At 38.0% G+C, this 25,739-nt stretch overlaps 1 protein-coding gene across 2 annotated transcripts in view; it reads right to left on the bottom strand.

Annotated features, from left to right (window-relative positions):
- Positions 1–24,696, bottom strand: part of LOC101162554 (dipeptidyl aminopeptidase-like protein 6) — an 87,816-nt gene extending 63,120 nt beyond the window's left edge. Inside the window, exon 1 of one of the 2 annotated variants that reach the window (XM_020711112.2) lies at positions 24,514–24,696. In XM_020711112.2, the coding sequence (XP_020566771.1) occupies positions 24,514–24,570 (57 nt within the window). In that variant the 5' untranslated portion in view covers positions 24,571–24,696. Of the gene's footprint in view, positions 1–6,687; positions 7,757–24,513 lie in introns of those variants that run through there. The other variant, XM_011486874.3, reaches the window with a different exon arrangement.
- Positions 24,697–25,739: the final 1,043 nt, after the last annotated feature.

Genomic DNA, 25,739 nt, shown 5'->3' on the forward strand with positions numbered 1-25,739 from the left:
GGTCCGCTTAATTAAATGCAAACCTTGAGAGCAAATAGGTTAATCATATATTTATGAAGCTATTTTAAATTGAAGCAACCTGATTTCTACGGTCAAATCGCTTGCTATACGATGTAAAATAATGGGGTCAGTTGAATTTACTCTTGACTCTTCAACGTTGATTGCAGAATGGATACAGAAGGACAGTTTTCAGAGAGGTGAAGCAGCATGGCGTGTCCATTTGAAGATGATTTAGTAGATGAATAAGCTCAGATAATACTTTTTCCACCATGAGAGGCTGATAAGACCACGTATGGATGTTGGAAAGATAAACTTTTAACATCGATCTAACTTAATTATTTGCTTCAGTTAAGATAAATCATTTTTTCTAGTTAAGTCAGCTTAAAAAAACACATAGTTATCAGACAGTTATTTTCTTTTCTTTCAAATTAATTCAATTAAGTAGGTGTAACTTTGGGGCTGCAGTTAGATCGGCACCGTAAGGAATTGTGGGATACCATTCCCTTTGCCTGTCTGGATGGATTTGGGTTTAAGTGTGGGTTTTTGACCAACTGTGTTTAGTTGTTTAGCTGTTTTACTGTGTTTTGCTGAGTTATTTGTCCTGTTATGTTTAATTCTTTCTGCACCATGAGTGAGAGGGAGGGACAGGATGATGAGTTTATATAGCACAACTAGTGCAAAGTTGTTCATTGTTTAGGTTGGAGAAATGGTAAATATCTGTATGTAAAATAATATGATTCCATTTTGTTTCATTCATTGTATTGGTATAAAAATGAGTATATCTGCAGGCTCAAACTTAGACATATGAGAGTTCAAGAATTACAATGAATTAATATGGAAAAACATTTAATTGAATTGGAGTAACATGACATTTAGTTAGATAAATATGTAAATTTGAGTTGTGACAAAAAATGTTTAGCTGTTACCAATTGAATTAATTCATTTAAGTTGGATAATTTATACGTATATATGCGTCACAATGAAAACAGAAATGAGATAGAAACTCGTGCGTTTACTTTGTCCGTTATTTTTCTCCAAGCAGAAACTCTTTTTTTTTGCTGATGCAGTCGTGTTACTTTTGTGATGGGTGTAAAATCTTCATACGCCGTCATTAAAATCTCAGACTCCGTCTCACTAAAATATAGCGCTCTCTTTTTTTCTGCACGCGTTTCCATGGTGACTCTGGAAATCGACGATCCATTGAGAATGCCTTTATGTACTTGGCGTGCACGTGCATTAACCCAGGGTTACCAAGTCGAGCGTAATTACGCCAACTCATAGCCGATCTTTTGGAACCGACATACCCAGAGTAAGCAGGTTCAGGCGGATTTCAGCCAGAGTTCAGGGTTAAAGTCAGGGTAGTTTAAATGTGCTTTCTGGAATACCCCCCCCCCCCCCCCGTTTTCTTGTTGTGAACATGTGATGCAAACAAAGAGACAACCAATCACAGGCTAGCTTGTTCCAAGCTGGGTCAGTTACAATTGGCTGAAGGTGAACCACAGTAAGGGATGTCTGTTGTCTGACACTTTTATTTAACCATAAAAAACAAAACAGTCTAAATGTGATGAATGTTTTATGTTTGAAGCTGTTTTGTCAAAGACATTTGTGTTATATATGCTAAAAATAAAAAGTGCCAGAAGGAGAAAAAAGAGTTTCTCTGTTAAAAGGTATTTTTATTTAAAAGATCGTTTCCATGTAAAGAATTGGACGATATTATGTTACAAAAAAGTATAGAATGCGTAAAAATATTGTGCTTTGCAAAAACTGAATCTCAAGAAAATAAAAAGTCCCTTGTTTCAAAATAAGAAAAATAAGAATTCTTGTTAAAACCATTTTTCTTACCCCATTGGCAGAGGTTTTTATTTTTATTTTGCTTGTTTAACACTTTGACACCTATTAATACAAATATGCACCACTCCATTTCTGCAAACTTGTCTAAATTTAGAATCTACTAGAGAGCAAAACTGGTATAACTGACTTTTTTTCCACAGCTAGAAATAAGTTCAGTTGTCGATGGATTACAGAAAATTTACCAATGGGGAAACAATTTTGGAATTATTTCTGAGGGACTTGTTTTTGCAGTATGACAGAGAAAGACACACTCCCCTAGAATTGATTAATAATATTTTCTTTATCTAAATATTACACTAAAACCGACCCAATCGGCCGTGGTGCAGCAGTAGGGCGGTCGACCCATGATCCTAAGATTGCAGGTTCGATTCCCGCCTTGCACGCCCATGAAGTGTCCTTGGGCAAGACACTGAACCCCACCTTGCCTCTGGTGGTAGGCGGGCGCCTGTGTTTGGCAGCGGAGCCGTCACCAGTGTGTGAATGTGTGAGTGAATGTGTGTGTGACTGAGTGAATGGGTCTGTGACTGTAAAGCGCTTTGTCCTTGTAGGAAGAAAGGCGCTATATAAGTATATGCCATTTACCATTTACCAATCCCTAACTAGCCACTCCAAAAAAAAGAGATAAAGTTCCTGAATTTTGTTAAAGAAGGTTTCATAACACCATTCCAGTCTGATGAGCATCAACATCTGTTTTAGTTGCTGTCCTTTTCATGCCTTGATGCACTTGAACAAACGTGTTTGGGGAAAAAAGCTTGTAGTAAATCTAATTTTAGTCTCAGAATTCCTCTGGACATGTGTTGGCTGCAGTTAAAAAAATTCACATGTGATTCACATGTGTGCACAAAACTTCACCTATTTGGATTTAGGTTCATTGCTTCTGTTTAGTTTAAATTTTATATTTCAAACGATAGATAAACTGCATCTCAAATACATCATTTATTGATTTTTATTGTACCGGCGATGATTCTGGATCAGAGCGGAGAAAAAAGCAAGGTTTCCTTCAGTGAGCATCAGGTGTTGAATCTTAAGTCGTCCTGCCGTGGAGTTAATGAGGACAATCTTCTCACTGCCTTCTCTCTTTTATCTGGTTGCTGTGTTGAGCACAGTCTGGCTGATTTATCTGCGCCTGGGACCTCAAAGGAAGCAAGGAGCTAAACTAAGACCTGGGAACCGGGCCAAACTGTCTTACTCAGATCTGGAGTATCTCCATGCAAAAAGGATGAGAGCATAAGCGGTGTATGTGTGTGTGTGTGTGTGTGTGTGTGTGCTTGTATGAGTGTGTGTTAGCCATGGACAGACCCATTTGTTCTGAATTAAATTTTAGACAGAAACAGTTGCTGATTCATGAGTCACCTCTTTTAGAGCTCTTATTTTCCTTGAGGTCCAAAACATGATCATAAAATTACAAAATAACTTTTTTTTTTCACAAGTGTACTAATAATTGCTACAAAAAAATGTAAATTCCTTTTTAATTCCTTAGGTACAAGTTTTTAATTAAAAGATGGGTGATAAAGTGAACTTTTGGAGCCACTGAAAACGAGCCCTGATGTTGATTAAGCCTTAAAATCTGAACTTATGCATCCTTTTATTGCCCCTGAGCCTTTATGACTTTCCAAACTGCTTCTTTACCACCATCCACCCAAGGGAGACTATCACTCCTAATCTGCGTTACAAGGGCATCATTACAGGATGAGTAAATTTAAACTTGAACAGGCTATTAAAAAGAAAATTAAAACACATTTTCAGTGCGCTTTCATTTTTAACAAAGCAGCCCTGGGCAAGAAAGGGGGCCATTAAAAAGCAGCATGCCTCTCTGAGATTAAGGTGCTGCTGTGGAAAATGAGCTTTCACTAATGACTAGTGCTAATAGAAACACATGAAAAAAATAGCTATCATCACAGAACCTACAATGAGCTGCGAGGCTTCACTTCTGGCTTTGCCCAAATAAATATGCAGATAGACACCAAATGTTAATTTTACAAGATGCTAATGTGTATATTCTAGATGTCAAACGATTTGAAATGTTGTGGAGGGAATAATTTGTCATTTGCCTCCATAAAGTAAGTAAAAAGGGACAAATACATTAATGCTAAATCCCAGCAGAGCAATCAAATGTTAGAAAAAGCATCTAAAATGTCTATGAAAAGGGAAACAGGGGTGTTATATACCATCTTCACTGTTGTGTTCAAGCCAAACAAAGCCTGTGACAAAAAGAAACAACCCCTTTTTCCACCACATACACCCGTGCCCTTTTCCCATAATGCAGCAGAAAAAACTCCAGCTCAAATAAAGACTTGACACATCACTTATTTTACTTTAATTTTCCCTAATTAGAAGTTGACAAGAACATTTTAGGATACTAGTTCTCAGCACTGCTCCTATTAAATGTTATTCCTTTTCTAAAGGTTGTCTCACTGATGGACCAACATTTTAAATAAATAAAATGTGAATGAGTTGATCAAGTGTTCTGAGAAAAACCAGGCTTCTCAAGTTGGGCAAGAGCTGCAAGAAGAAAAAGAACTTGACTTTCACAGATCTTGACATGCAAAGCCTAATTCTGTCAATAACTGCAGAGGAATTCTAAAACTTGCCTCTTTTCATTTATTGGTCATGAGAATTAAAGATTTCTTGAGCAAAATAAAGCTATTTCATTGGGTTTTTCGGTTTGAATCTTTACTATTTTGCTCTGCAGAGAAACATCTTTATGTTTTGAGATGGAGGTGATTAGGCAGTTTTCTTCAAATGTGCAGAAAAGCTGCAAATGTACATTCAGGACAAATTTCATAGGGAAAGCCTTCATGAATACTATTTTGTCATATTTGCTGTTTATGTATTTTTTCATTATAATACTAATTTAAATGCTAGACACAACTAAAGTGTTGTTTATTTGTTTGTTTTTTTTGCATCCTGACATTTGTAGTCTTTAGAGGAAAAGTCTGTTCAGGCAGAGAGAATCTGGATTCCTCAGACTCTAACCTGAGGCTGAAGTCTTTGCATTTTTTTAACCTTTACATTTAACGATTTCGTTTTTTAGTGAGCCACAAAGAAAGCAAAAAAGTTCTACTGATATTGGGTTTTTGGTGACAACATACAAACCTGATACACTCTCACAAAAAAGCAATTATCTTTCAACACAAAACAAAGCCAGTCTCTATCTTCTCTGAACCATCAACACCAACAAGGACGTAAGCAAACTGACAAAAAATCCAACTCTTTCTGATTTAACCACTGTGGAAAAAGTCAGATGTTATTTTGCACACATAGAACCTCTCTGTGCTCAAACCTTCCCTGAAAAGGGAAATATCATTCCTTGAAATGGTCATTCCATCTCCAGAGGTATAGAGGGTAATTTCATGGTCAACTATGGCTAAATGAGACCTCAGGGCCAAAGGACACCTCAAGGTTAGCCGTGTAAACATGAAAAATGTCTCTGCAATATTACCGCCTTCCCTTACCGCCATGCAGTAAAAACTTACCTTAAGGTTTTTTTGTTTGTTTGTTTTTTTAAAGACCCGCTTCGATAATTTTTAAAATCTGTTTTAAAGCCGTTCCTCTTTACTGTCTTTGGCCAAAACATTAAAAAGCTGTGTCGTTTTTTTGGACGTAGTTTTTGCAGAGCCGCAGAAGTTTATTAGAAGTTTGCCTCTAAATTGTGGCCGGGACTGTTGGCGTGGAGCAACCCCTTCTACCCCTTCCCCCCTTCCCCTCTCCATTGTGATCGGAACAGGAAGCTTGTAGCCCGTTCAGCGTATTTTCTACGTCACAAATACAATCTTTTTCAAAGTGCATTTTTTTCATCTGCTCCTGATTCACAACAATTCTAATAAAGAAATACTCAGAAATATGAAACATGTTTTCATCAGATTGGATCTTTTAAGAAGCCAACTATTTCAAATGTATTACAAAGAATAGATTTTTTTTTTTTACATGGAGGCACTCAAGATTGTTTTACTTGACTAAAAGAAGGGGAAGTATGCTTTTGACCCATACAAATCCACATTTTTGTTACCGACAACTCCAGAAACATCACTGAGTAGCTTGTAGCCAGTCTCTCTTTACTCCTTGTCAAACATGCAGGGGTGGCACCAGGTGTTCACAGTGTTGGTTCCATGTTTCTAAACCAGCAAGCATGTGCAAACATGTCCTGAACCCCTTAGACAGGCTTTTAAAAAAGCCTTTGTGCAAAAGAAAGGAATCTGCAGTAGAAGTCGCTCTTTGACTGATACCTTTTGACTCAGACATCACTGTGTAGAAATAAACAACTGATGTGTTCAGCTTTAAGTCCTGTACTGAGTATTCTTAGACCTTGAATGAAAGCAAAATGTGATGATCAATGTTCAGATCTATCCACATTTAACAGATAAGACTAGAATCTATGTTTTTACTCTTCGGGTGAAGACTGCTTCTTGGATTATAACCTTGAACAAACGGCTAAATGTAAAAAACACAAAACTCCAACAGTAACATTTCTCTGGTAAGTTCATTTAAGTGCTCAAAGCAACAAACCCCAAAGTAAAAACCCAAATTGGACTTGTTATATAATCACAACACTTCCACTAGGCTCTCAGTTTCAGCACCATGGTCAGCACCCTGATAACAGTCATAAACTGTGTATTCTTAGCCTTTCTTTCTGCTAAATTTGAAACATTGTTTGAAAAAATTAAACATGTTCGACCACAACACAACACTGAGAGTGAAGTTTCAACAAAATATGAGCAAAAGAAGATGAAACTTTCTTGAAAAAACACGAGAAGTGCTGTGTGTGTAGAACAGCAGCTCAGTCGTGAAACACAAGGGGGTTGTTGTGTGAGAGAAGACAAACAACAACAGTCTTACGTCCTCATCCTCCCGCAAACACTTTTTGCGGTGCTGGCCGTAGGGTCTGCCGTCGGTGAGTGGATGAGGGGGCTTCGCTCCGTTCTCCTCGTCTGCAGCCTGACCACCGAGAAGGTGGCTGGCCTCAGGTGGATGCGGAAAGGAATTGTTCGTGTTGATCTTTCCGCTGAATCTCTGATACAGTGAAGCCATAATACAGATCCAGATCCGAGATTTTAAAAGAAAAGAAAAAAACAACTTGGAGAATTTCAGAGACACACACGAAACGCGTCTGGCTTGATTCGTCTTTGGAGAAATGATCGGGTTTCTGTGCGCTTTGAAGGGAGCCGATGGCTGGCAGCCAGTTTGGAGCAGAAGCAAGATAAAATGAGGATTTTTTTAAAAAAAAACGTCTTTATGGAGGAATCGCGGAGTGACAGATCGATATGAAGCCCAATCTTTTGCTGTAATGTCCTCGTATCTTTGTTCGGGCGCACAGCGGACTGCTGGGCTGAAGGTGTCAATAGTTGTCCTCCTTTGTATTCTGAACACGTTCTCCTCTCCTTCTCAGTTTCCTGATTCCATCTCACAGCGAGAACGCGGACGGAAGCAGACTCTCGATCCTCCTCAGACTCCGACAGGAATTACTCCACAACAAAGGAGCAAAATGACAGCGCGTCACGTCTGTCTGTTTCTGCGTGAGCCTCTCTTACGCAGGAAAAGTGTGAAGGACGCACACACAGCCCGCCAGTGTTCTCCACAAACGCGCTCTGCATGTGAAGTGACCATGCACGTTCATGTGGCGCGCCTGTCATTCCACTTGTGCCACATTACGCACACACGCTTCCAAAAACGACCATTTTTACAGGTTTACTCTCATTTGGACGGTTTGGTTGGAGGCTTTCAGGTCACTTGACGAATCAGGTCGTAAAGCATTCGCCAAATATGACAAATGGGTCCCAGGACAGAGCTCGAGTGCCTCTCTGTGGTTTAGCTGGATTAGGGCAGGCTGACCACACACCTTTCTCGCTTCAGGCAGGAAAAAAACACGATAGACATCCCTTTAAATATAATACAAAGAACCCCTTTCCCACAAATTGAGAACTTCTTTGAAGCCTAAAATCAACTGTGTCTCTAAATTGACTTGTAGATGCACTTCAAAAGCACACATTTTACTCAATCTGAATAAAATATTGCAAAAATCACTATGGGCTTATGCACACTGGCACAGATTCATGGGTGTAATAAAGTGTCTCTTTGAAATCTCATCTCGGTGCAACATTCAAACCATGAAATTGTCTCTCATTTCCCCCCAAAAAATGTATGCACAACCTTTCTATCTGTCATGTAATTTCATTCAGCTCACATCCGCATCATTCAGGCCCTGACACTGCAGGTGATTTTATGCTCAAAAAGCCCACAAAGGCCACATCAATGCAGCTCTAAGAATATTAGCTTATGTATAGAAAAGGGAGGGAAAGGCTCCTGGGTCAAAGTGTTAAAAATCAGTGCCACCCCTGTCATGAATGCCAGAGGCAAACACACCGTGACAGCTCAAACTGTCTCCCAAATGTCTGCGGCTGAGCTAGAATTGAGGGAAATATAGGTCATGTTCAAAAGCAGGGGTAAAATCTTCAAAGGACAGCTCCAAACACATTTTATTAATCACCCCAGCTGTGCTTTTCTCATTAACAAATTTATTTTGTGGCCAAGTTAGCACGTTGGACTGACTACAGCAGGGGAAATGTAAATATTTTTGATCTAACTTTGAATGAAAAGTGAGTCGCAATTAGCTCCCTTTCACAAATGGTGAGTCATGTGGGGTTTGGGAGGAACTGCTGGAGGCTCCATGATTCATGGCTTGAATTATGAATGTTACCGCGGTAAAAGTAAATCTGGAAAACACAGCATAAACGCCAGGAGTTTAGAAGTCATGATGTATGACTTTACCATGTTTGCTTGATTGGATTGTAGCATTTGCCTCCTTTTCCCTCTTTGGTTTAAATAAATTTTACTTCATCAAATATGAATGAATCATTTTATGTTTTTTTTTTTTTTAAAGAAAAGTTACCAGCTGCTCATGCTGGAGGCTAAAAAACTAAACCTGCTTCTCTTACCCACTGTGACTTGCAATGGTCACTGTCATCATTTGTTCCTCTTGTTCATTTCTTGGGCCTGTGCACCCCTGGGAAATAGGTCTAAGACACTTGACATCCATGCTGGCCTCCCTGATAGATGTCCTGCAATCTCCCTCACCTTGTTGGGGAGCTATTGTGAACCGCCTGACTGCTTTAACTCTTCCCTCAGGACCCCCCTTTTCCTCCTCCTCCACTGCCTTGTCACAGACAGTGGAAGTGGTCTGAGCTACACCTCTCCCTGCTCTCACAAACACCACCGCAGTCACGTTCTGCATTATGGCTGCTGGAGATTTGGAGAGGTTTGCAATAAAAAGATAACAATGGCTGCAGCGCATTAAACTTTAATAAGGAACAAACAACGCTTTTGAAGCCAGCAGAAACTGAGCACTAAAATTACATTTTTAGGCACATAACAGATTCATTTTAATCCAAATGATTTGCTGCATTTCTGAGTAATTTATGGTGCAGTGAATGATGGTTTTATGAGGCTTTGCAACACAATAAACTCCCCCGGGTGAGTTTACTTTCAGTTCCAGTGAAGGATTAACTCGTCAGCATTGCCAGAGTATTTCCTGAACTGAGTGCACTCTTGTTCAGTTATCTAAAAATCACCAGTCTCTAGTTTTTATCAAAAACATTCCCAATCTTACAACAGGAGTATGTTAAAAATATGAAAATAGCTAGAAATTAGTTAAATTATTTGTCCATATAGCGACTAATATTCAAAAAAACAACTTATGAGACATCAAATATAAACTCTTATAAACTCTGTTAAAACCCAGAAGGACAGCTGTCAATCAGGCAGCAGAAGGAGGAATATCAACCTTGGACAATGGACAGAACATGGACCTTCTTTTTAACAGCTTTACCTTATAATTATTATAAAAAAATTACTTAATCAATTATTGAAGATGGTTAAAGTGATTGATCTCTAATTATATCCCTTCACTTGTCCCAAAAAGTGATTCAGGATTTTTCTGATGAAAAATAATCTGCACATTTGTTTGACTTTTGATACTTGATCTGCATATGATGATTTCCGAAATGGTGTTGTGACTATTTATATTCATGATTGTTCTAATGAAAAAATAATCTGCACATATTTTGATAGTAAGTCAATATATGCTATGAAGAGTTTTTTTCTCATACAGTGTTATTTTTAATCATAGTCATGATTTTTCTAATGAAAATAATCTGCATATTTTTTAAAAAATTGATCTGCATGTGCTATGCTGCTTTCTAAAATAGTTATGTCTATTTTTACATAATAAGTAAGTTCTGCATCCTTGTCATGTATTTTATCAATACTTAAGGATTCTTAATTCTGTTTAATAAAACTTTATGAACAGGATGATGATAAAACATGTAGTGAAAATGGTTACAGTGGAAGAGGGGTGGGATTACATAAATTCACTTCCTTCCACTCAATTTAAAGAAATCACTGATTTAATGTCAACTTATCTTAAGTTTGATACGTCTCTGAATGCATGTATATCTGCTGATTGTGTTGTTTTGTTCATTATTCTTGCTTTGATTGCTTGCAATAAAAAATTTCAAATCAAATCAAATAAAAAATCTGGAAACAAGTAGTCCCTCACAAGCATTCAAAAAGGTCAAATACGATACAAAAATAGCTGTCAATGAAATTACTTGATAAAAAAATTACTTTTTGCTAGTTCTGAGCAAATGTTAGTATATTTTGAGTTTTTTCTACCTAATTATAGTCGATGATTGAACTTGATTGCAGTGACAAAAAACAACTGTAATAAGTAGAAATGACTCCTTTTCCAACCAATTCTGAACAAAATTAGATTATGATCCCAGTACAAGTTAACCAATCTTTATAAAGCCTCATAAAATGTAAAACTGGTGTTTGTTCATATGGTGTAAATTTAATTTTCTGTTTCCAAACTAATGACATAGATGGCTAACATGTCAACTTTATTGAACTTAAAAATATCCTTAAAATTGAACAAAAAACTACAGTTGGATTTGAGTTTCTTTGAATCTTAAATCAAGTTTTTTTTTATTGTCAAGTGTATGGAGAAATATAACTCATTTTCATAATAATTTCCTTGTTTCTAGATCCTATCTATTAATGAGACGAACAATTATCAACGTTAATGATTTTGAGAAAAGTTTGGAAAATAAAGAAAAGTGAAAACTACTTTAAACCTGGTAAAATATCTTGAATGTCTAAAAACAAGGTTTAAGTCTTTGCAAGTATCAAATAGTGTGCAGTGTAATGCATAAACGAACAGAAGTGTAAAAGATTTAAACAAATACACAACTAAAATCAGAAAGTCATCCATTACTTTAAATATCATCATCTTGACATAAACACGTTCATCTGCATTAACAGAAATGATACTGCAGCCCCACAGGTTTTCATCAGCATTCTGCACAGCACAACAAAATGACACATAAATTAATTGGCTGGAAGAGAAAACAGATCAATCAGTCCATGTCTGGAGGGAGCGCAGTAATATCTAATTTCCTCTGAACATCACTCAAATGAATAAGGAAATTAATGCACCTCTCTCTACATGTCTGAAACATAATGGATTTAGTTACAGCTTACTATAATCACATCTTTGTACCATTTTCTCAGTTTGTATTAGCTGAACCTAAATGATTTCCCTTGATGCTGGACTGAGCCAGCCCTGCAACAAGTTTCTGTATCATCCTGCTGTCCGTGGGTCGGATTAAAGTCACCACTCCACTGTGGCTCTACTGCCTGCTCCGTTTAATTTTGAAGCAGATATGAATAAAAAGTTATAGTGAAAACTATTCAAACTGCTGCATGAATCATTTGGTAGAATTATTTAAAAAGAAGGAATTACAGAGATAATCATTTAACAATCCTTCTGATAGTGGGAAAAAAATGTTCAAGTCATGGTTATTATAACCCATTAAATTAAATAAGGTCAGTTATTTATTTCTCCCCCAATTTATTACTTTCTCAGGTAAAGCTGATTCGCCATTGCAACCGCTGAAGGGAAATGCCGAAAGGTGAACAACAAGAAGTCAATATGGAAACAAGACTTGGGTGGATTTGGTCGTATTGATCTGAAAACATATTTACATTTTATTTGTAATCATATTTTTGACCCATCAGGTCACAGCATTAACCTCATATTATGTAAATGTCCCTTAAATAATTGTAAGTCGGTTCTCATGTGCAGTAACTATGATGGGATAATCTTTTAAGCAAAAATAACAATTCACAAAATGAAAATAATAAGTTCAGAAAGAACACATTTTATATTTATGGACACTTTAAATACTCAGGAATTTTTTTATTGTGTAAAAAATATGTCTGATGGTGTTTTGCTGGCCAGCTGAAGCTGCTTGTGTTCAGATTATAGATGTGTATTCTGACTGCAGCCCATCAGCCAAACAGCTAACAGCAGGAAAAGCTAACATTATGATAACAGAGCGACACTTCTCGGCATAAAAAATACAAATAAATCCCCCCAAAATGTACATTTTCTGAAGCGCAACCTATTTTATATTTCATTTACTGAGCCCTGTGTAATTTCATATATTTTCAGATTTCCCCCGAGCAAATTTCCCCTTGGAATATACCGTCAAAGGATATGTGCAGTATATTGCAAATGAATGAAAGCTATGCACTAAACCCAAATTGAAATGGCAGCAGATAAGTAACTGAGGAAATGGAGTTTAATGCTGGCTGATGTTGTAGAAAAGACTCCAGTTGTGTTTGAGCGGAGCAAAAGATGACAGCTGGGGGGGAAAAAGGAGGTGAGGAATGAGGAAACTTAAGCAAGTCACTGAAAAACAGAGACCACATGAGTGTTTTCTTAGATCTTTAAAAGAAACTAACGATTTTACGATTCACATAAAAGGGATCATCCAATCTACCTTGTGTCCCCAGCAAGTTTGTTCTTAATGTAACAAAATTTAATTCCAGATTTGCCCTTGGAGGTCCCGCCATCTACTAAAAAAAAAAGAAACTTTAAGCAAATTTATATCTGTCTGGGAATTCTGCCATTATTCTGAACTTTCACAGTCTGCATGCAAGCAGCAGAGCAGCCCAGAATTCTGCTAGAGATCAGCGCTTACATGGATTTTCACATTCAGAAAGAAAAAAAACATTATATTTATGTATGGAACACAAAAATTCAAAGCAATAATCCACAAAATATCAAATATGTACTAAAATGCAACTTTGTCTCCAAGATGGTCAATGTCCGCTGAACCAAACTGATGGCAACATCACAAGGAATAACAATGAGCAGGTAAACAATTTCCCCAGCTGAGATAACTAATCATTCATTAGGAGCAAACACCTGAATTTAAATCAAACGGCAAGCATTTATCCGTGGAGATCCTCAGAGGGGACACCAGAATGCTTCCCTCCAGCCAGTCCAGCTGTTATCAAAAACAGCCAGCAGCCTTTTTCTGTCAGTAGCAGAAGACTCACCCACAAATACCCACATTCCCCTGCAGCGTGCCATGCATGCTAAAAGGGCCTCTTACCCTTCTGGAAGGAGTGCTGGTTTCCATCATCAGCTGGGTGGCTATGATGACAGACATGGTGAAAAAAACTACCACTTCCCCTCTCGCTGTGCTCGCACCTTTGTGCGGTGAAGTTGGGGTTGCTAGGGATGTTTAAGACACCCCACCTCCCCTCCTTCCTCTCCCTATCTCCCGCCCTGCTTGAGGCTAAAGGAGAGGATGACCTGGGGGTTCAGGAGCCCAACCAGAAAACACTTCCCTCTCTCCTCGCCAGGTGAATCAATCACAAGGACGCTGGCATCTGCTGCACTGGAGGGGAGGGTGGCGCTGGGGACAGGGGGAGGTCTGGGAGGTTAGGGGGTGTGTGGACACTCCTACTGCTCAGACTGTTCCCAATGCTACTTATCTCTCTGCACCCCCACCCCCCTCCCTCCCTCTCTCACACACTGTTTAACCCTCTCTGCAAGACTTTTTGCAGGGGCTGAATGATGCAAGTAAATCTCCCACACAACAAACACACACTCACAGCCGCATTCCTGAACACACTACTGCCAGCTATGCAATTTTTTTCCTGCCATTTAGTTTGTGACAAAGTTGGCCTGAATCTCCAATCTCAGCATGTGCACATATTACGAAAAAACACATCAATTCAGGTGCCTTTGCAGCTGGGTTTTGATTAAGCACAAGTAATATTTATGGGTCCTGTCTTCCTCATCATAAAACACAACCCCACCCCTCTCTCAGCTATACATGAACACATATACACACACCCGTCAGGCCATACTTAACAGGACAGGAGCCTGCTTTATTCTTGTAGCCTTGTGTGTCAGAGAGCTGAGAACGAGTAACCCGCTCATTCAACCAAGACTACTGCACAACATCGAACTGCGGGGGAGATTGAGGGAGAGGCCATATTTATCAATGAAAACAGCTCCCTGCCTCTGTCTTAATTTCATCTGGTCAACTGAATGTGACAAACGCCAGAGGCACGAAGCTTCACGCCTCGAGAGAATCAGCACAGACGGCAAGAACAGAAAAGTGCTCATAAGTCATTCGTTAAAAATGCTTTGCTGGGGGCTCCACAAGCGACAAATCACGAGTCAGTTACCCGTCAGACGTGGACTGTGGGGCTGCAACATTACTCACGCTGATGCTGCTATTCTGCATTTTGCATAAATGTAAAATTAAGATGTTGAAGTTGTCTAAACACTGATAAGCATTAGATACATACTCCACAAGGATGGTCATAACAGTAATAAATGATTTATGCTCTTACTCTTTAAAGATCCACTCAGAAGAAAATTGTTCTTGAGGCATTTTTCTGATGATAGAGGACATACAGAAAGAACACTAAACTTAAAATTGCATTTCTGAGAATTTCTTTATTTAAAGAACGTGACGTAAAAAATACGCTGGGCGGGTCATAGGCTCCCTGCTCCGCTCTATTCCGATGGATCCACTTGTGGATGACTACACGGCAAAAGCACTAAATATCACCAAGTCTTTCGGTGAAGTTAAATATATTTTTACACTTGATGTTCTTTAGCAAAATGCAACAACTTGTTTTAAGACAGTAAAACTTGAAAAACTTGTTGAGTCATCTTATATCTCTAAAGAAAGTGTTTTTTTTTATTTATAATTTACACATTATTTGCATACAAATGTGTTATTCTAGTGTTCTTCTAATTGCTTTAGGAACAAGGATAGTTGGACTGTTGTAGCATTTAAGATAGGGTGTTTTTTTTACTCTAAAGTCAACAAAAATCTTAAGACAATTAACAGAGCAGTATACCCAAGTAGGAGTATTTGTGGCTGATTTCAAGATTACATTTTGTTTAAAAAGAGCACGACATCAAAACTTATTTTGAGAAATCTTCCCAAGACAAATACTACTAGTTCTATTGGGAGGTATTTTTTCACTTATAACAAGGGAAAACTATTTTGTAGTATTTATATAGTTAACTTGTTAAGAAAAGGACATTTTTTTCAGTGTAAACCAATGTACATTATTGTTTTCCTAAATCAAGCTGGTATCTGGCACAGAACTGTACAGCTGGATAGCTCCAATGCTGCTCGCCATTTTTGTTTCACCAGTAATGTTAGTTGGGGGTTTAAGGGGCTGTAAGCTAGTGCGAGAGCGTGTAAATTCAGCTCATGGGGGATGGGAAGGGGGAGCGGGGTTTCTCTGCACCACAACTCAGAGGTGAATTTCCAATGAACTACTGCCGCTCTGCAGACACCATGTCCTAAACAACAGATTTTTTTTTGTTTTGGATTAAAATGATGTAATAACACTTTGGAAAGAAATCAAAAGCTGATCAGAGTGGGTATTTAAAGTTGATTAGTCTTGTATTTAAAAGCTTTATTACCATGGAAACCTGCATTGGTTACTTTTCTTATTGCATGGATAATAAAATGCTGTGCATCCCCATTTGATTCATAGAACCCCATTACTAAATCCACAAAAAGTCACCTAAGTTCTTCCTCCACCGTGATTCAAAGGCCAAGTCAGAAGAAGAGGCTGGAGAAATTTCTCCATAGTGATCAGACGTCATTTAATTTTTTACAAGTTTGATTTCAACACTTGTAACGACCGTGTAATGGTGGTTGCAGCAGATAAAATGTTGGAGGGGAGATCACACATCATAGGACAATGAAATAAAACGCAGCAGCTGAGACAACTGGATGGAAGCTGCAGGATTCTTTGCAGAGTTAAAAAGGCCATTGTGCACGGACAAGATAAAGATGAGCTAAAGTTCGTATTTGCATGAACAGCAAAGAAGGTAAGCTTTCATTGTAGTGACTAATTACAGCGCGGGAACTAATAAAAAGGTGCTCTGAGCCCAAACAAAACACTGAAAAAGTCGATTCATTAACACTAGAACAAGCTCATTTTACGCCAAAGCATTCGACCCTGGTCATCTCACCATGCTCTCTTATCTTCCGCCTACATTTTTGTCATGTTTACAGCCGGGGCAGACATTTCCATGATTATGAATGGAGCCGGCTAACAGGAAGATTGCTGTAATTGCAATTAGTGTTGAAGGTCAGCATGGTTATTGCTCTAGAACACGGAGGTTATGTGGTGTTTTATCTTACTGACAGAAGATTAAGAATGGACTGCACAATTTTTTCCCCTGGTTATTTTTACTACACAGCATCACTTACATTCAATTTCCTTCGTTTTTCAAATCCTGCTGAATTGGCAGAATGTGAGCTGCCGTCAAAGCATTTTAGACGCTTGGATCAAAGCACAGTCACAGAGAAAATCCATAACTTATGGGAAAGAAATGGCCTGAGAATTATTAGTTTGAAGCTCAATTTCAAAAGATCAAAATGAGGATGTGAGTGTGAAGAGTGCGGTTACTTTGCTTCTGTTAGTCACCCATTGCTGCCTAAAGAAAAAAACTCCTAAAAGGCCTCTAAAGCCTAAAAGAGAGGAAGATTTATTATTTGAAAATGTGCAGAAAATGAAACCATTAGTCTCTGTTTGGGTTTTGGTTCTGGAAAAAAATGAGTAAATCGTAAAAGGATCAATACAGAAAACTGGTTAATGTCGAGTTGGTACTGACTGGTTAACCTTTGTGCTATCTTAGATGACCCCACCCTTACATTGACGTGTTATCCCAACCATGACAAAGGTGGATAAAGGTGGAAAGATTTCAAATCTAGTGGGTCTATATGACCCAACTCCCAATGTTAAAGTGCCTAGGATAGCACAATGGTTACAAGAGGCAACTTTGTGTTAATCTATTAGTTCTCAAGAGATTGTACTGAAAAAAAATCCCCTTGGAATAAGTCAAAAATTATTACCCCATTTGGCAGATTTTCTTCAAGTAAGCAAAACAAAAATCTGCCAATGGGGTAAGAACTATTTGCTTAGGAAAGAAAAAACTTCTGGTCACTAAGAGGTTTTTTTAAACTACGGGTGTGTTCAGACTGGAAAAGCCAGACCAAGTCCATTTTATTTGGCCTGGATCAAGTCCTGAACCTTGTGTTTGGTCTGTTTTCCGACTGCCTTCAACCGGACAATTCTGATTGAAACCAAAGCTTGTAAACAAAATTACGTCAAAATTACGTTTCAAAATCACTAAAGATTTCTTCAGTCATTGGCCAAAAATTAAAAGGGCAGGGCAAAGAAACTAGAGAAAGAATAATTCGAAACCTCCGCTTTGCAATCCTTGACGGATAAACTTTATATTTTGGTGACCAATTTTAAACGTCTGTATCAACATCAGGTACAACACTTTTTACTTGCTACTCTGGTACTCTGGAGGCATGCTGGAAGGGGGTAACAGAGGAAACGTCGGCTACGAAAGGTCTTTTGATTTTCTTAAGATTCAGTTTTTGCATTTTGGGTAATTGGGTTATAGACAAAGCCCTGCAAAGGCATAAAATCTCATCAAATATTCTTGTCTTGGTGTTTATGGTTTAAATATCATACTTGATATGAGGCAAAACTAGTCTATCAGTGAAATTTCAATGAGATGTGCAACTTGTTTTGAGACAATAAATGTTGAATTTCTGTTTGGTCTTTAAAGCATTTTATTTAAAGCAATGTTTAATATAACAAGTTTTGTTTACTTTAAATACTTATTATTAAACTCACTTGATTTAGATAAAGGAAGTTTCATTTGACTCCTAATATTAAGGCAAATGAATTTTAAAATGTGTCATTCTATAAAAAAAAAACAATATACCCAAAAATGAGTGTTTATTGCTAAATCCAAGATTAAATTTTGTCTAAAAGGGGCAGGACATCACCATTTATTTTAAGTAATCCTAAATAAAACAAATTATACTCCATTGGGAGTTTTTTTTTTTTTTTATTACAAAGGGAAAATATCTTTTGTTCTTTTTTTTCTAGCTTGTTTTTGAGAAGGATGTTTTTCCAGTGAGCTCATTCAAGTGAAGAATTAAAGGACAATAAAGCTCCTTAATTGCCAGAAAAAAAAGGTAAAAGCTTATATTGAACTCGGTGGGTTCTGAAATGTAAAAATAAATGAATCACAAGGATTGGCTGTGTTGCATCATTATAGCTGTTTCTGTAAGTTTTGGGAATTTCAGGTCCTTTAACACAGAGGTGGGGAAGTTACAATCCGGAGGCCATATGTGGCCTATTAAGATGTTTAATCTGCCCATCCAAACTGCAATAAATGGCATTAATAAGAACTGTTAAAGAGCCACTCCGATGAAAATCATGTTCTTGGTGTTTCTAACATAATCTTGTGGCATTTTTCTGAGGATGGAGAAGAAAATTAAGCTTAGAATTGAATTTCTCAGTATTTTATTCAAACCATGGTGAATCGGTGGCAGATATAAACATGTAAATTGAGAACACTTGTAAGTGTGATGTAGAAGCTACAATGGCAAGCCACAAGCTCCCTATTCTGCTCCATTCTGATGCATCCACTTGTAGACAACTAGATGTCAAGATATCTTTATTATCCACATCTAAGCTGGCCTCTGGCTCAGAGCTGTTCACCTGGATAGCTCAGTTTTTTTCCTTTTTTTTGTTGCACTTTTAATGTTAGGTTGGGGTTATGAGGGGCTGAAAGCTAGTGGGAGAGAGTATAAACAAATGGATGAGAGGAAGGAGGGCGGCTTACTCTGCATCAACAGTCCTGTCCACAACTAAAAGACACATTTTTCTCATGAGCAATTGGCTCTCTGCAGAAACTGTCTTAAAAATTACAGATTTTTTTATTTTTGGCTAATAACGGCGTAATCATAATTAAAAGATCGCTGGGAAAAAGTAATCCAATGGGACTTAAATGTTTAGTTTGCCCAGTAATTCTGGTGTCTCCACAAAGATTACTTTGCATTCATCTGATGTTGGAAGACTTGTTTTTCCGACGTTCATGTGTGTTTTCTCGGTCAGACAGTCATTTTTCTGATTGTTCCTACACTACATAGATGCAGCAATTCTCCAAGGTTGTGTTTTTCCCTGAGGGACATCAACCCAATAGCACAATTGGCACTAAAGTGTGAACAAAAGTCACAGTTTTAAAACAAAAGCTCCATAAACTGCAATCGAAATGTACTGTTATATTGATTTTCAATCAAAAGCAAAGCACGTTTTCCCCATATTTCGTGTTATTTATTTCTGTTATGAGGTGGATTACTGAAATACATTCTATGCATTTGGTCTGTCCCTTCTGTCAAATTTTAGAACAGTTTGTGGCCCACGAGTAAAAAAGTTTTCCCACTCTTGTGTTAACGTCTGACTGAACAGCATTAATCCAACGTCTCACTATGTTAAACCAAAGCTGATGCTTTCTGTTAGGGCCAGAGGTTTCTCCCAGGGTTAAGTCCACATTATTACTTGTCTATTTCAGTTGGGACTTAAGACTCAATCACAAGTCACATTCACAGCGACTGGTGGTTGCTGTAGCGACTGCCTTGAGCAAGTTGTCCTTGTCCCATTGACAATGACTAGGGCTGGAATAGAAAAGATCCCAAAATCAAAACTGAATCAATGTTTTCCAAAAATAAAAAGTCAATTTTCATTCACCAAATTGGTTTTCTTGTAAAGTACATTATTTATTTTTCCAGGCAAAAACTGCTTTCACTTAATTTTTAATGTAAAATATTAGGATTTTGTCAATGAAAGTTCCACTTTTTTCATTTTATTTCAGTAACAATGTGAAAGCCATTTATCATTGACGAATTTAATCGTGAATCCAAATCAGATTGATTCAGGATCTTGACGGTGATACTCATTGGTCAAAAATGTGGAGCAGCTGCTAAGCAAAGCTAACAAAGCAAAGCCTGACCCATCCCAAAGGGGGCATGAGGCTTCAGCAGGTTTCTGAACAAGTAGATATTTTGCTGAACTTCAGTTGGCTTAGCTCAGATCAGGGTCTGTGGTTTCTGTCTCTATTCAGTCTGAGCGGGAAATTTCTGTTTTCCTTTTCATTCTTGCCAGTGAACACATCTAATCTGTTCATTAGAGGACCGACACTGCATGACTTCTTTAGTCCTTGACAAAACAAACTCTTGTCATGCACAGTTAAAAATTCTGTATATAGCAGCACAGCTCAGAATCTGCTGTTCTCTCCCTCTATTCAACACCCCAGTAATGCTTCACTTGTTAAAACAAAGGTTAAAAAAATAGAGAATAGACTTCAGCTTTTTTTTTTAAAGCAGGAATGAAAACAGACAACGCTGTCAGGCAAGGCTGTGTCTTTACAAGTTGCAAACGGTTTAACTGCAGGCCAGGTATTATCAGGTCATCTGTCACAGATGACAGGAATCTGCACCCTGGAGGGCCCAAGCAGGAGCTGAGGATGAAAAGCTTCAGGTGAGCGAAGGTGGTCAGAAGCTGCAAAATCTGGACAGCTTTTTTAAACATGTTTCTCATCTACAGGAGGCTCTCTTTTCAGAACCAAGCACAGCGGTTAATGGAGACAAATGACTGCCATTATGTGGAGTTGTCTCTTTCTCCTGCACGTCCTTGCTGTTTTACCAGATTTCATTTGGTTGAACAATGCCATTGTGTGCCAGTGCATTATCCCATTCATTGTGGATATTGGGTAGAATAAGTAGATGGTATCTGAACGTGCACATAAAGCGTGTGTTTATGCATGCATCGGGAAAATGAAAGTCATTTTGTGATGATTTCTGCCGCAGTAGAGAAATACAAACATTTTAAGCAGGCAATTCAAAGTGAATTTGGTTCGGTGCAGAAATACAGAGGGCTCACTTGATGAATACAGAATGCTTTTTGAAAGGCATTTTATCCATTTATTTCTGCTGCATACAAAGTGCTCCAGTGTAACTTTGAACCATTTTCCTCGAGGGAATCTTAAAATTCTGCTTGGGATACAAGTTAATTTTTGACACCCACTTTAAAAGCTGGCCTCTCAGAAGTTTACTTAACTGATCAAAATGATCAAGTGTTTCAAACTTGTGATCTTGTTTTCTTAGCAAAACACACATAAAAACATTTGATTCTTGTAATTTTCTGTTGAACTATTTATGTCAGAGCATGAGACACAAGCTGGAAGTGGAAATTTCACATGAAAATCTCACAAATCACTGTCAAACTACTGCATCTGAGTCTCTTCAAAAGTACAAATTGTAAAAATTGACAAACTCAGGCTGCAATAGATCCAGCCAGTTTCACACAAAAGCAAACCCTGCAAGGCAAAATAAAAGTCAAATTTTCCTCTCTCTGGTTTTGCAAATATTGCTAAAAATTACACAGAGGATGTTTCCATCTGATTTGGTGTATTAACAGTGAAGGTATTATCACGCATGGACACAAAGCAAATATTGTAAAAGGCTCTGTTAAGGCTGTACTCTAACCTTACCTATCCCTTGTATTCTATTACATTTTTTATTTGGGAACTTCGTATTTTTTGCAAGGTACTCCTATTGCATGCTCGCCTTTTCATCCCAAGAATTTTGTGACATTGTTGACATTGTGTTAAGTCTACATTTGCCAAATAACGTTTCCTTCATTCATACATTTGCTCTGTGTCACCCATATCTCCTTTGTCACCCAGTTCTGTGTTGAAACTCTACACCAGTGATTGAATCTTCTCAATCAAACACCCTGTGCATTGGGATCTTTCTGGTCTCGCTCTTTGCTTTAATGGGGGGGGGGGGGGGGGTCCTATGGTAGCAACCTCTGTGAAAATAAGTGGGGTGGTCGGTTGTGTGGACATTTCCACGCTTCAGCATCAAGCCAGATTTCTTCACTGCATCTTTTTTATGAATCATTTCATTTCATGTTTCATTTTGTCGTGTGTGGGTGGAGGTGGGGGGAGGGGGACATTGTGTGTGTTTTTTTCAAATTTTTTTGTATGTGTATTTGCTTTTTTTGATTTTGATTTTAATTTTTTATTTGAAATGGTTTCTTTCAAGTAATCACGGAATGATGCACAAAACAATACAATAAGCATTCACACATTCATTCGAAGACGCATCAAACTTGGGATAAATAGATATTAAATCAATGATTGCTTGAAAGGGAGTGGAAGGAAGCGAATTTATATAATCTCACCCCTATTCTACCGTAACCATTTTGTGACATGATTTATAATTATCCAGTTCATAACTTTTCATCTGTTATCAATGCCTTACCAACAGTTTCAGGTCAATACGTATGCTTAAGTATCAATAAATCAAATGACAATGATGAATTACTTCATACTTATGTAAAGTAGTTATAACTATTTTGTATAATAACATACCACATACAGATCAGTTATTTAAAAGATATTGAATAAAATATCTTAAGCTTTTAAGTATAAAAAAAGGTTTTAATCTATAGCTTTTGGTGAATATATGTGAATAGTGCCTTGTAAAGTTTAATTGATTTGATTTGATTTGATTTGAACAAGTTTGGTAAGGTTTTGGTTTGGCTCACTTGCAGCCACCGATGGCCTGGAGAGAACTTATGTAACCTAATGGGTTAACAGCAGCTGTGCCGGAGAGTTCCTCACATACAGAGATTAACTGACGGTTTCATAACACCATATATTATAAATGATGTAATCCACTAATTCCTTGTGGTTTTAATAGTGTTTATTTGCAGGCACGTAGCTGCACATGCAGTTTTGATGCATTGCTTTTAGAAATCAATACCTCAGTGCTGCAAAGCTTTCTCTGCTTTTAGTTGCAAACAGACTTAGCCGATTAAACCTTTTGCTGTTATCATTTTACTCTCTGATAAATTGATCTTATGATCTTGATAGTAGAATTCAATAGAGAAATAATGATTTAACCAGCACAAATTTCAGACACATGCAATCCTCACTGAGAATCTGTTCTGAGCTTATAGAAGATTTAAGTCTAATCCTCTCTGCTGTGACACAGGATTTCCACTACCTACCAGAACACGTTTGAGATAATTTTGAAATATTTTACTAAGTTTATAGAATAGAGATTTGGTGAATTAACAAAAAAGTCCCTATTATTAAGGTGATAGATTAAGATTGTATCATTTCTGGCAGGGCAGTTTATTGAACCATTGAAATGTATGGGATTTTATTTTACAGAGGATATACACTAGAAACACAAACATATTTTCTGGACAGTTTCTGCAGCCACTTTCCTCACTTTAAAGTAAAAGAGTGTATTGTCGCAAGCCTGTCTTTGGGACTAGGAGTAAGGAGGATTAGACCAACCAAACCATAGATAATGAGATTTATGGAGGAAATATCTTGTCCAAAAGCTTTTCTGTCCTCGGAGAAAGTGCAGCAGCTTAGATACCCACATCCCGCCTTAATGAATTCTTTTCCATGCAAATTGACCACAGATTATGGTGGAATTTAATAGGATGAAAATGGGATTTCTTAAAGACCTCCAGATTGGTTATAGAGACTTCATGTTTCCAGGCTTTTTGTTTCACTGAGGTGTGTCAAAGATGCTTAGGTGGGAGCTTCTGCTCACGGGTCAAATGAAAAAACTGACTTGTTAATCTGGACAAACTTGCTTTAAGGTTGTCAATGCATGTCCAGCAGAGGGCAAGCTAGCTCCAAAAAGGGATGATCACAGCAAATGAGGAAATACAGTTCTGTACAGATAAGTAATTTCCCACACAAAGAGTGCACACATAATGTGACAAAATAAAAATAAAAACTATTAGCTTCCCATGTTTAGTTCAACTGAACACACTCAGCACTTTGGCTGACTATGTAAGAGAAAAGCAGGTCAGATTTTGGATGATTTCTCTGTTCTGTCCCTGGAGACACAGTGACTTGTTTTCCTCAGAGAATCACAGCAAAGGAAGCTGATCTCATTCATCAGAATATGTTTTAAGCAGAGGCTAAAAATCAATATGGTTGCCTTGTAATGCGAATCATTTTTGAAATGTGAACTGAAAATTGAATTATGGTGAAACTATGATTGCTCCTATACCTGGAAGACACAATTTGAAAGATATTTTTCCCCATTGTGCTCTTTGTTTTTCTTTCTTGAATTTAACACAGCTCTATAAGACAGTCAGATAACAGTAGAGCTTGGACAAAGTGAACAGAAACGTCAAGTTGGACCTGCTCTCTAACTTGTAACACTATGCAGAGCTCCAAAAGCATACATTCAGTGAGCTGATCTACTAGGGTTTCACCCTCCACAGAAGAGATCCAAGAAAACATCTCATCCAGATCAAATAATTGAAGAAAAATTACAAATTCATCCAAAAACACAATTGACAAAGAGCTAAAAAAGAAAAAAGCGAGTTCAACAATATTCTGAGAGTACAGGAATTATACCTTACCAGGTCTCCCTTGTGGGAACCTCTGCGGTAGTTTCCTGCGCCTGCTGATGAGTTCATGGTCCGGTGAAGCTGTGCTCTTCTACTTAAAAGTATTCAAAAAGCATCTCTGATATCCTGCCTCTCCCTTTCTCGCTGCCTCCCACTCGACCTGCTACGTGCGTCCACACAGACACTTGTTTAGGTTAAATCTGCTGCTGACGCGCGCCGTGGCTCTACTGTGATGAGACAGAGAAGGACTGAATTAAAGAATGGGTGGGATGAAACACCGCCCACCTGTGGTTGTGGGGTTTTCAAAGTGAAGTCCAATGGAAAATCAAAACGGCTTCAGCATAAACTCACCAAAAGGTAGAAACTTTGCGCTTTTTTGCGCACCCGCTTCCCTGTTGACGTTTTAATGATTCACACACTTTGGATCCTCAAAGGAAGTTCCTCACGAGTGTCCGTGATGGTCAGTCAACATTTACATCTAATAGGCTAAATCCAGCAGCCTGCTGTCCCCAACATAACCATCTGCATTCCTTAGAGCCTCCAATGACAAGTTAAATGTTCGAGATCTTGGAAGCGCACGTGTGACATATCCATCCTGTGTGACGCGCAACAACGTCTGCTTATAGCTCTGGTTAACACTGGTTTCCTTGCTGCCATCACGAGGGAACAAAAACTCTGCATATCTCCAGCCCTTTGTTTCGCTGAGACGCGGAGCAGGCAATTAGAGGCTTTTTAGCCGTGACTGCTGATCAAAGGCGAAACTGTGTCACCCCGTAGCCCCTCAGTGGTTCATCTTTTTCCAAGCCTCTAATGAGGAGGAGTTTATTACAGAGAGTAAAGTGTGAATTTAGAGAAACCACAGGGCGCTAAACGGCGGCGCTCTCTGCAGATACTAATGACACAAAGCTGGAGATTTTTCTTCTAATACAGCTGCAGGCGGGAAATTATAGACGACGTGTTATTGTAATTAGAAAAAAATATGATTGATGGTGTGACAAATACCTGAGTATAATTCATAATAATAGACAATCTTTTTTGGCACAGAGAGAAGTAACTGATTAAGGTCGTGGATTCCTTATTTCCTCCGATTTACTCCAACTTTTTTAAAATTCTTTTGTCGCATTGCACTGGTATTGAGTGATTAATAATTAAACATCAGGTAGCAGTGTATACTATTAATTATTATATTATTCTCATAATTGTCCCATAAGATATTGATCAGATTTGACATTTTATAA

Source organism: Oryzias latipes, chromosome 17, assembly GCF_002234675.1.
Source record: "Oryzias latipes chromosome 17, ASM223467v1".
Lineage (NCBI taxonomy): Eukaryota > Metazoa > Chordata > Actinopteri > Beloniformes > Adrianichthyidae > Oryzias > Oryzias latipes.